Genomic DNA, 12,896 nt, shown 5'->3' with positions numbered 1-12,896 from the left:
GCAGCCTGCTCAAGAGTTGTATATTGACACTGATGTGTTTGACCCCAAGGTAAGAGATTCTATTTTCCATCTGGTAAGATGTATCCTTACAAGAATAGGAAAGAATCAGGGGGATTCATGCAGTTGTCAAGGATTAGGGTCAGAAAACCGTAAGAATTGGCATTGTATGGTTTGAAGCTGAGAGATGAGATAAAAGATGCTAAAACCAATGGAGATGAGGGGCAGGAGGTTCATGGCTTTATGCCAGCTATGAAATTAGTGCACATTTCTTGATATCCTGCAGTCTCTGGGAGGTTAGGGTTCCAATAGCTATATATTCAGTGTCACAAACTTAGAGACTATGAGGAATCTGAACAGATAAGTCAAATTATCTCTTTTAACATTATTGATTTCGTAGACCACACCTTCCCACCTTGTATACCTTGGCCATATCCTGGTTGTTCACAATCCCACCAGTTACTCCCACGTATACTTTAATGCCCACTCATCAATCCATTTTTTCACCTTTGTCTTTCTCTATTTATACTGTTGGGTCAGCTGTATGTCTTAGACCAGGTTCTGTTATACTCACCCCTGCTCTCTGGGCTTTGGGTGAAATGTAAATGTAAATGTTGATAGTGAAGTGAGAATGACGATAAGCATCACATTATGTGCATGAGATGATGTGAAGTTAAAAGGAGAGACAACTTGAGTGACTGAAGAATATTCCATGAGTAATTCAAGCATAGAACTTGTGAGTACTGGTCATTCCCACCTCTTCTTTCTTCTCTCTTTTATAATACCCTACTTTCCCTAACCTTCTCAGTTTTCTATGTTTTCAAATTTATCAACTCCTGTTTATAGTTTGAGAGTAATTCTGTGAAGCCATGGTGGTAAGAATATTACACGTAGAAGTAACTCAAGTTAGTTAGGTAACCCCGGGGGAAATTCATTGTTTAGAGAGCATAAGGACCTGAGTCTAAATTGAGAGGACATATAATTTTGTAATGTGCATATCTTTGAATAATGAATCATAATAATTATAGAACAGTGTTACCATTTGTATTTCAGTTTCCTTTTTATTTTCTTTTGGGTCATAATATTGGAGGCACTCCAGCTGAAAAATCAGTAGATGGAGCAAACTATTCCACAGTGTCAGAGTTTGTGTTCTTGGGACTCTCCAATACCTGGGAGATCCAACTTCTTCTCTTTGTGCACTCCTCCATGTTTTATGTGGGAAGCATGATGACAAATTCTCTCATTGTGCTCACAGTAGCTTCTGATCTTCATTTACACTCCCCAATGTATTTTTTGTTGGCCAATCTCTCTTTCACTGACCTGGGTGTTTCTTCTGTCCTTACCCACAAGATGATTTATGACCTGTTCAGGAAGCACAAAGTCATCTCCTTTTGAGGCTGTGTCACTCAGATCTTCTTCATTCACATCATCAGTAGTGTGGAGATGGTGCTGCTCATAGCGATGGCCTTTGACAGATACATTGCCATATGTAAACCTCTCTACTACTTGACTATCATTAGTTGGATAATGTGTATTTTCCTTCTGGTTGCTGTGTGGATAATTGGCTCGATCCACTCTGGGACTGAACTGAATTTTGTTATAAAATTGCAATTCTGTGGCCCTAATGTGTTGGACAGTTTTTATTGTGACCTTCCTCGGTTTATCAAACTTGCCTGCATAGACACCTATGGACTAGAATTCATGGCAACCATCAACAGTGGGTTTATATCTCTGGGATCATTCATCATTTTGGTCATCTCCTATGTTTTTATACTGGTCACAGTTCAGAAACACTCTTCAGAGGCATTATCTAAGGCCCTCTCCACTTTGTCATCTCACATCATGGTAGTGATTTTGTTCTTTGGCCCTTGCATCTTTGTTTACACCTGGCCTCATCCCACGTCACATGCAGACAAATTACTTGCTGTTTTCACTGCAGTTCTGACTCCTTTTCTGAATTTAGTCATCTACACATTCAGGAACAAAGACACTAAGATAGAAATGAGCAGAGTATGCAGCCAGCTTATTATTTGTGGAAAGATTTCTTAAATGAAAAAGTATGATTTTTTTTTATTAACACGTAGGATATTAAGTTTATATTATTTTAATACCTTGATTTTCCAAGATACTTTAGTAATATTTAGTAAATTGTACTAGATGATAATAGCTTGATTGTCTTAAAATATTAACTGATATGATTTTTGCTCCCTATGGTTTAAGGAAGCAAGTGGTACAAGAAACGTTCCTCCAGGAGAAAGCCAATTGCTTTTCTTTCAGGTGACATTACTTTGGAGACTTTTTCATGGCCTAGGTTTCAAAACTGGGTCTGTTCATTGACACAGCATGGGTTATATAAGGACAATGTTGCTTGATGCAATAAATGGATACAAAATAGTAATGTATGCATCTATTGCCTCTTTTAACTTGTCATAACACAAAATAGTCTGTTAAGCAATCAGGACTTCAACATAGGTGTGACCCATTCTTTTGGTATATGGAATCCTATGGAAAGTCAAGGGATCATGAGAATATTAATGAGTAGAGTATAAGAGCAAGAGGAATTAGCTGGATTTTTAAAATATTTAATGATATCATGTTTTGATAGAAGATTAATGCCTGTATTCCACACTAGGGTATGTCTCCTGTTACAAGAGGGAAAATGGAGTCCCTTGATCAGGTCACTTTTTCATCTGTACAGTGCTTTCTGGGGTTCACAAGATTTATCTTTTCAATCTTATGTGCACTGTGTTCCAGTTTATCTAACTTCTACATTCTTCAAAGCAGATTCTTAATTGACATATGTAACTATCCAGTTTCTTCCTCTTCCTTCTCCTGATGAAAGATAATTTCTGTTGCATTTGTATAATTTCACTCCTTAGAAGCTAAGTTACAATTGTGAGATATTTTATATGTGACTACATCCTATCTGTAAGAATGAGGGATTTGTATCAACAATTCATAGCTATCTCAACAAAGAATACCAAGGGTAATTATCAAATGGAGATATATTATAAAAGATTCTATTACATTATACATACTCTGTACATCTTAACCAAATTATCAGCATTTCTATTGTCTTATAACAGATCTTTATTTTACCTCATTATTACTGCTCCATACTAATTCACTTGTATTTTCTTTTGCTTTCCAATGTCTTAATTTATCTCTGCTTTTATTATTTATAGTGCCATTTGTTTACTATGCAGACTTTGTACTATCTTCCCGAAATTTGTTTTTTAGAAGTGTTTGTAAATTGTTAATTTCTGTTTCTTTTCCACAATTAAATAATGTTCCATAGTTCCTAGTCTGGATTTCCGAAGGTCTCATTGCCTGTATGTGTCCATATGGAGTAAGTTTGCTCTTCACTCTGCTTTCCCCTTCTGCCTTTCTCTCAGTCTCTATCTATGACAAGATATTTTAGCTGAATCACATTAGCTGAAATTTCACATCTGTTAGTGTAAAACTGCATCAAAGGCATTCTTTTTAGTCTAAAGAAATATCCACTTTTAATGGATATCTACTATGCTGTCTGCATCCTCTTTCTTCTGGTAAATCATACTTGTCTCTTCGACTAACCATGTAGTATCATTGGAAAATGACATCTTCTTGTAAATTCTGGACAAGTACTGATTAATCTAAGGTGTGGCTCTACCACACACCATAATGACATATCCTCTAACCTCAATTTAATGTTGCAGGTTGAGACTCTGTTTAAGATGTACCAATCTGATCCTTTTCAGATGTTTGAACCTGAGAAAAAAGAGAAAGTAATTCTCAGTTGCCTTTGATTTCTGAGGTAGGGAAAGTGCTGAAAACATATTTTCAGCTATCAAAAATATAATCTGGATAAGGAGAAAAGATATGAGAGAAAAAAATATAGGGTTTATAGAGAGAAACTTGGCAGTATTCAAGAAATTGGTTCTAGCTTTCTTGAACATTTTAACTTCATTCCTGCCTTCCATACACTTTGGTTACTACCTGAGCTACATGTTTCATCTTACCTAAGTTTCTTTAAATGGTTCTTTTTCTTAAAAACAAAAGCCCAATGTATTATGGATCTTTCTCAGCATAGCCATTGATAGGGAGAGTTGTTGAACTACTGTACTGCTTTGGTAGAAAAATTAAAAGACAAGAATAAGTCTTATGAACACTGAGAGGGCTCTGAGAGAGAATGAAGCACCCAACTTACAATTCTTTTAACCTTTCAGTTTTTGTGGAAATTATTGTGTTATGTTTTTCAGCACAATATTTCTAAGTCCATCTTTTTCTACATAATGAAAGAATGCCAGATGGACATTTCCATCAATCATTAGATACTTCTTCCAATAACTAGTACTATTGGGCTGATAACAGAAACATGATATTTTTTCTAAACAGCAGGCAATTTAATTAGGAGAGACATATAAGATAAATAAGTTACCAGATTAAGTGCTTTTTGGAAGGTGTCTGTGGGGAATAGGTTATTTTCCCCACAAATATATGTCCTTGATTTTGGTCCCCACATGCTGGTGCGGACTATTATGAGACAATTATCCTGATTGAAAAAAGCCATGCTCTAATCCTGATCGAATGTGTGGGGCCAGACCTATTGTATAGGGTGGAACTTTTTGATTACATTATTTCCATGGAGAAGCGACACACCCAATTATGGATGTGGCTTTCTGATTAGATGGAGATGTGACTTCATGCATCAAGTCCTTTAAAAAGGGAGATATTTTGGAGAAAACACAGTTGCTTCAGTGCTGACAGAGACACAGCTATTTGGAGATTCTTGGAGTGCTGACAGAGAGAGACACATAGATATGGATATTTGGAGATGCAGAGCCCAGCGGATGTTGCCATGTGCCTTCTCATGAAACACTAAGGAAGCCAGAACTCAGAGTTGTGTTCTGGAGTTGCTAAGTGAAGGCTCACAGATGCTTAGAGAGGAAACCACTGGCTTCAGAAGCTGGAAGCAATGGAACCAGGAACAGCAACCAGCAGAAACCATCCGTTTGCCTTCCCATGTGACAGACATTGGTCTTTCTTAGGTCAAGGTATAGCTCCCTGGATGCCTTAATTTGGACATTTTTATGACTTTAGAATTGTAAACCTATAACTTCATAAATTTCCTTTGTAAAAGCCTTTGCATTTTTGATATATGGCATTCTGGCAGCATTTTGTGAACTGAAACAGATTTTTATACCTGAGAAGTTTAGAGGAGGGCTAGAATGTTTTGAAGAGACTGATGGTAGTAATGTGGACTGTAAAGATACTTCTAATAAATACTTAGACAGAAATGATGCATGTATTATTGCATACTGGAAGGAAGGCAATCCTCATTTTAAAGTGGCAAAGAATTTGCAAAATTGTCTACTGGTTTTGAATGGAAGGCACAATTTAAAAGCCATGAGCTGGGATGCTTAGCTGAAGAGATTTCCACATTAAATGGGTAAAGTGTGGCCTGGTTTCTCCTTGCATCTTATTGTGAAATGTTACAGGAAAGGGACGAGCTAAGCACTAAACTCTTGAGTTTAAAGAAACCAGAAACTGATGGTCTGGAAAATTCACCCCAGAGAATAGTGTCCTATTTGAGGATTTTGTTTTTGTTTTTTTTTACATGGGCAGTCATCGGAAATCAAGCCTGGGTCTCTGACATGGCAGGTGAGAACTCTGCCACTGAACCACTTTTTCCCACCACCATTTTAGGATTTAACTGAACATGGAATCAGTTAGTAATTTTAGAGAAACCCAGAATAAGAAATGGAGTTATTCAGAAAGGGTTTATGGCAGGTCCCATAATATAATGGGTGTGATCTGTGTATACTGCACAAAAAACTGACAAGTTTCTTGCAAGAAATGGAACCACTGTCAGTCTGGAATAAAAGTAACAGAAAAGGTACAAATTGAAGAAAAAATTACTTCAGATGCAGAAAAGTGGAAGCTGAAGTATGGAACCATTAAATCTCAGGCCTGAGGAGTGGACCCACTTGTACACATGGAGAGGGTTAGTTTGCCCTGAAGTAGATGGTGGTCCTTCCACTTCATTCATCTGGAAGAATTTTGCCACGTGGGGCCTTCAGAGAGTGTGGAACACATTGCACAGGAATTAGGGAAAGACTTACAGCCAATATATTGTTCTAAAGGGGTTGAACATGTGCCTGAAAGAAGGCAGAGAGCCTGGGTGGTGCCCCAACGTTTGAGAGCTGAGAAAAAGTTTGTCTCTCCAATGTGCCCCAGTGTTGCAACCCTTGCCTCAGTATTTGGAGAAAACAAGGACACTGTATAGGCCTTTGGTAAGGGTAGGATAGCCACTTTGTAAAGCCCGAAGGATAAATGACTCTTAGATTTTGAAATCTAATGGAATTAGCTCTATTGGTTTTAGGAAATATTTGGGTCCAGTGACTCCTGTGATCCTTCCAATTTCTCTCTAGGGTAATGGTAAATTTATCTTATCACTGTCTTTCTTTTCTATGTTGGCAGCAGAGAGCATGCTCTGAGTTTTACAGTTCCAGAGCCAGAAGAGAGTTTTGCCTGAAGAAAGACATGCCTACAACTGACTTTGATGAGATTTAGTACTGTTTCTGAATTTGTTTGTTATTTGTACTGTTATTGAAATGGTTTAAGTCTTTTGAGATATTGAGATATATCATTTTGGGTCCAGAGGGTGGAATGTGCCAGTTTGAAATTATTGTGTACCCAGTAAAAGCCATGCTCTAATCTTGATCAAATGTTGTGGGACCAGACATATTGTTTATGGTTGAACATTTTGATTAGGTTACTTCCATGGAGCTATGACACACCTATTTGTGGGTGTGACTTTTTGATTAGATGGAGATGTGACTTCACCCATTCATGGTGGTCTTGATTAGCTTGCCGAAGTCCTTTAAAAGGGAAGACATTTTGAAGAAAACACAGTTACTTCAGAGCTGACAGAGACAAAGACATTTGGAGATGATTGGAGTGCTGACAGAGAGGGAGCAGATGACTAGACACAGACATTTGTAGATGCAGAGCCCGTTAAATGTTTCCATGTGCCTTCCCACGAGATACATGGGAGCCAGAGCCCAGAGTTTTGTCTCAGAGGAACTATGTGAAGGTCCACAGATGCTTAGAGAGGGAACCATTGGTATCTAATACCAATGATATTAGATGCTGGAAGCAATGGGACCAGAAACAAGGACCAGTAGATGTCTGCCATGTGCCTTCCTCTGTGAGAGATATCAGCCTTTCTTGAGTCAATCTATGCATCCATGGATGCCTTAGTTTGGACATTTTTATGACCTTAGAATTGTAAACTTGAAACTTAATTAATTCTCTCTTTACAAGCCATTCCATATCTGATATGTGGTATTCTGGCACTATTTTGCAAACTAAAACAGACCCATTGTAAATAGAATGTCTTGAAGATGTTACTTCAGTTAAGGTGAAAGAAAGAAAGAGAGAGAAAGTCATGGGAAGAAGCTAGAAGTCAACATAACGCAGGGGAAATCCTCTATTAATTTTCAGATAATAAATAATTTAATATAGTCTTGCTAGTAATCTTGTGGTAATACCAGGCAACTAGAAGATGTCCATGTAGCATAAAGATCATATAAAGGTTTAGCTCATGCAAGTTTCAGATTGATGTGTCCTCTCTTGTGCCAAAGGTTGTTCAATTCCCTTTAAGTCAGAAGTAAGAAGAAAGGATTTAAGTGACATAGTAACACTAATAGAAAAAAAGGCAAATTACATTTATAATATGAGTATCCTCTCTGTTAGGAAACCTAAGATGGGGATCAAGAGTTGTTCAAGATTTTATGACTATTAAAAGGATTGTTATGTCTCTTTTGGTGATGTTAAATCCAAATATTGCTTTTCTCTTTGATCTTTCTTGGGCCCTTTATATTACAGTTTTGGACCTATGTTCTTTGTCTTTAATGATCCCTAAGGTTGGATGGTCAATACTTTCTCACTTTTATTTATAAGAATTATTAGTATACATGCCATTCAACAGAGAGTCATAGAAGTTCTCCCTTACTTTCTGTAAGTTCTTATTCAAGACTTCAAGAATTTTGAGTTGCAGTGTAATTCTATCCTCATTTTATATGTGGATGATGGTTTGCTAAGCTGTAAAGATAAAGTTCCAAAACAGAAACTACCTTCAAACTCTTTTAGTCATGGACACAAAGCATCCAAAGCAAAATTGCAATTGTTTTTAAAATTTTAAATAGTTATTATGTTTTGAACACTTTTAGGATTATAGAAGAATTGAGAAAATATTGTAGAGATTTCCCATATCCCTCAAACCAAGCTTCCATATTATTCATTTTTCACATTAGTACCTTATCTATTTATTTTTTATGACTAAGGAACATATATTTATACTGTACAATGAACTAAAGTTCATATTTTATTGAGATTTCCTTATCTTTTTCTTAACATTATGTCCCTCTATTCCAGAATCTCATCTAGGATATCAGATTACACTTAGTAGTCATGTCCTATTGACTTCTCTTAGCTGTGACCTTTTCTGAGGCTTTATTTGTTTTTGATGACCTAAACAGTTTTGAGAACTAGTTGTCAGATATTATACAAAATGTCCTTCCACTCAGATTTATATATTTTATCATTATTATATCAGGATATGGGGTTTTGCGGAAGAAAACCACAAATGGAAAATACCATTTTGCTATATTTTATCAAAAATGCAAACATCAGACTTCTGGAGAAGATGGCGGCTTAGTAAGACGCTTGGGTCTTAATTCCTCCTCCAGAACAGCTACTAGGGAAGTAGAAATGATACAGAACAGCTCCCGGAGCCACGACAGAGACCAAGAAGATAGCGTACCCCATTCTGAAATGGCTGACTGGCTGGGAGAACCTGCTGCGGTGAGATCGCCGAGGGGCACGCGCTTCCCCGGGCTGGGGCGTCAGGCGGCTGGAGTCCCTCCCTCCCTCCTTCCCGGGGCAGCTGGGAGAATTGGACAGGTGATTCTCTCAAGCTGCGGTGGTTGGCGCCCCCCTGACGTGCGACCCCCAGACCACCTGGGAGAATTGGATCGGAGATCCCCCAAACCACGGAGACAGGCGACCGGGGTCCCTTCCAAACATGTGGCTTCCTGGTCCGGCTGGGAATGGTGGATAGGCACACCCCCAAGCCGCGGCAGCTGGCGCCCCCCACCACGCTTGGCACCCCAGGCCAGCTGGGAAATTTTGACAGGCGCTCCCCCAAGCGACGGAGGCCAGCGACCCTCCCCATGCGTGGATTCCTGGGCCAGATGGGAGATTTGGATTGGCACTCCCCCAAGCAGCTTCAGCCGGTGACCCTCCCCTACAGTGAGAGTTTTCCAAAGTTAAAGGAGCCACAGCATCTTTTACTGGTGGGACCCGCAGACAGGTGAGTGCCACGAGTGCCACCTACTGGGCAGGATAAGAAAAACAGAGCCCAGAGATTTCACAGAAAAATCTTTCAACCTGCTGGGTCCCACACCCAAGGAAATCTGATTAAATGCCAAGACGCCAGCAGAAGATAACGGATCACACTAAAAAAATTGAAGATATGGCCCAGTCAAAGGAACAAACCAATAGTTCAAATGATATACAGGAGCTGAGACAACTAATGCTGAATATATGAACAGAAATGGGAAACCTCTTCAAAAACCAAATCAATAAATTGAGGGAGGACATGAAGAAGACATGGGCTGAACATAAAGAAGAAATAGAAAATCTGAAAAAATAAATCACAGAACTTATGGGAGTGAAGGACAAAGTAGGAAAGATGGAAAAAACAATGGATACCTACAACAGTAGATTTAAAGAGACAGAAGCTACAATTTGTGAATTGGAGGATGGAACATCTGAATTCCAAAAGGAAACAGAAATTTTAGGGAAAAGAATGGAAAAATTTGAACAGGGGATTAGGGAACTGAATGACAATATGAAGTGCACAAATATACATGTTGTGGGTGTCCCGGAAGGAGAACAGAAGGGAAAAGGAGGAGAAAAACTAATGGAAGAAATTATCACTGAAAATTTCCCAACTCTTATGAAAGACCTAAAATTACAGATCCAAGAAGTGCAGTGCACCCCAAAGAGAATAGACCCAAATAGGCGTTCTTCAAGACACTTACTAGTTAGAATGTCAGAGGTCAAAGAGAAAGAGAGGATCTTGAAAGCAGCAAGAAAAAAACAACCCATCACATACAAGGGAAACCCAAAAAGACTATGTGTAGATTTCTCAGCAGAAACCATGGAAGCTAGAAGAGAGTGGGATGATATATTTAAATTACTAAAAGAGAAAAACTGCCAACCAAGAATTCTATATCCATCAAAATTGTCCTTCAAAAATGAGGGAGAAATTAAAATATTTTCAGTCAAAAAGTCACTGAGAGAATTTGTGACCAAGAGACCAGCTCTGCAATAAATACTAAAGGGAGCACTAGAGTCAGAAACGAAAAGACAGAAGAGAGAGGTATGGAGAAGAGTGTAGAAAGAAGGAAAATCAGATATGATATATATAATACAAAAGGCAAAATGGTAGAGGAAAATATTATCCAAACAGTAATAACACTAAATGTTAATGGACTGAATTCCCCAATCAAAAGGCATAGACTGGTAGAATGGATTAAAAAACAGGATCCTTCTATATGCTGTCTACAGGAAACACATCTTAGACCCAAAGATAAACATAGGTTGAAAGTGAAAGGTTGGGAAAAGATATTTCATGCAAATAACAACCAGAAAAGAGCAGGAGTGGCTATACTAATATCCAACAAATTAGACTTCAAATGTAAAACAGTTAAAAGAGACAAAGAAGGACACTATATACTAATAAAAGGAACGATTCAACAAGAAGACATAACAATCATAAATATTTATGCACCAAACCAGAATGTCCCAAAATACATGAGGAATACACTGCAAACACTGAAAAGGGAAATAGACACATATACCATAATAACTGGAGACTTCAATTCACCACTTTCATCAATGGACAGAACATCTAGACGGAGGATCAATAAAGAAATAGAGAATTTGAATATTACTATAAATGAGTTAGACTTAACAGATATTTATACGACATTACATCCCACAACAGCAGGATATACCTTTTTCTCAAGTGCTCATGGATCATTCTCAAATATAGACCATATCCTGGGTCACAAAGCAAGTCTTAACAAATTTAAAATGATTGAAATCATACAGAACACTTTCTCGAATAATAAAGGAATGAAGTTGGAAATCAATAATAGGTGGAGTGCCAGAAAATTCACAAATACATGGAGGCTCAACAACACACTCTTTAACAACGAGTGGGTCCAGGAAGAAATTGCAAGAGAAATTAGTAAATATCTTGAGGTGAATGAAAATGAAAACACAACATATCAAAACCTATGGGATGCAGCAAAGGCAGTACTAAGAGGGAAATTAATTGCCCTAAATGCCTATATCAGAAAAGAAGAAAAGGCAAAAATTCAGGAATTAACTGTCCACTTGGAAGAACTGGAGAAAGAACAGTAAACTAACCCCAAAGCAAGCAAAAGGAAAGAAATAACAAAGATTAGAGCAGAAATAAATGAAATTGAAAACATGTAAACAATAGAGAAAATCAATAAGACCAGAGGTTGGTTCTATGAGAAAATCAATAAGATCGATGGGCCCTTACCAAGATTGACAAAAAGGAGAAGAGAGAATATGCAAATAAATAAGATCAGAAATGGAAGAGGAGACATAACTACTGACCTCACAGAAATAAAGGAGGTAATAACAGCATACTATGAACAACTTTATGCTAATAAATACAACAATTTAGATGAAATGAACGGGTTCCTGGAATGACATGAACAACCAACTTTGACTCAAGAAGAAATAGATGACCTCAACCAACCAATCACAAGTAAAGAAATTGAATCATACATTCAAAAGTTTCCTAAAAAGAAAAGTCCATGACCAGACGGCTTCACATGTGAATTCTACCAAACATTCCAGAAAGAATTAATACCAACTCTCCTCAAACTCTTCAAAAAAATCGAAGTGGAGGGAAAGCTACCTAATTCATTCTATGAAGCCAACATCACCCTCATACCAAAACCAGGCAAAGATATTACAAAAAAAGAAAACTACAGCCCAATCTCTCTAATGAATATAGATGCAAAAATCCTCAACAAAATTCTAGCAAATCGAATCCAGCAACACATTAAAAGAATTATACATCATGACCAAGTAGAGTTCATCCCCGGTATGCAAGGATGGATCAACATAAGAAAATCAATTAATGTAATACACCATATCAACATATCAAAGCAGAAAAATCACATCATCATCTCAATTGATGCAGAGAAGGCATTTGACAAGATCCAACATCCTTTCCTGTTGAAAACACTTCAAAAGATAGGAATACAAGGGAACTTCCTTAAAATGGTAGAGGGAATATATGAAAAACCCACAACTAATATCATCCTCAATGGGGAAAAATTGAAAACTTTCCCCCTAAGATCAGGAACAAGACAAGGATGTCCATTATCTCCACTATTATTCAACATCATGTTTGAGGTTCTAGCTAGAGCAATTTGACAAGAAAAAGAAACACAAGGCATCAAAATTGGAAAGGAAAAAGTAAAACTATCACTGTTTGCAGACAATATGATATTATATATCGAAAACCCAGAAAAATCCAGAACGAAACTACTAGAGCTAATAAATGAGTACAGCAAAGTAGCAGGTTACAAGATCAACATTCAAAAATCTTTAGAATTTCTATACACTAGCAATGAACAAACTGAGGGGGAAATCAAGAAACGAATTCCATTTACAATTGCAACTAAGAGAATAAAATACTTAGGAATAAATTTAACTAAAGAGACAAAAAACCTATACATATAAAACTACAAAAAACTGTTAAAAGAAATCACAGAAGACCTAAATAGATGGAAAGGCAT

At 37.4% G+C, this 12,896-nt stretch overlaps 1 protein-coding gene across 1 annotated transcript; it reads left to right on the top strand.

The window, feature by feature from the left end:
• Positions 1-1,005: 1,005 nt before the first annotated feature.
• Positions 1,006-2,046, top strand: LOC143655416 (olfactory receptor 4F3/4F16/4F29-like). Its single transcript, XM_077126729.1, is given in 1 exon segment — positions 1,006-2,046. A coding segment is annotated over 1 exon segment (1,041 nt).
• Positions 2,047-12,896: the final 10,850 nt, after the last annotated feature.

The sequence above is a fragment of the Tamandua tetradactyla genome, chromosome 14, assembly GCF_023851605.1.
Source record: "Tamandua tetradactyla isolate mTamTet1 chromosome 14, mTamTet1.pri, whole genome shotgun sequence".
Taxonomy (NCBI): domain Eukaryota; kingdom Metazoa; phylum Chordata; class Mammalia; order Pilosa; family Myrmecophagidae; genus Tamandua; species Tamandua tetradactyla.
This window is presented reverse-complemented; position numbering and strand designations above follow the sequence as displayed.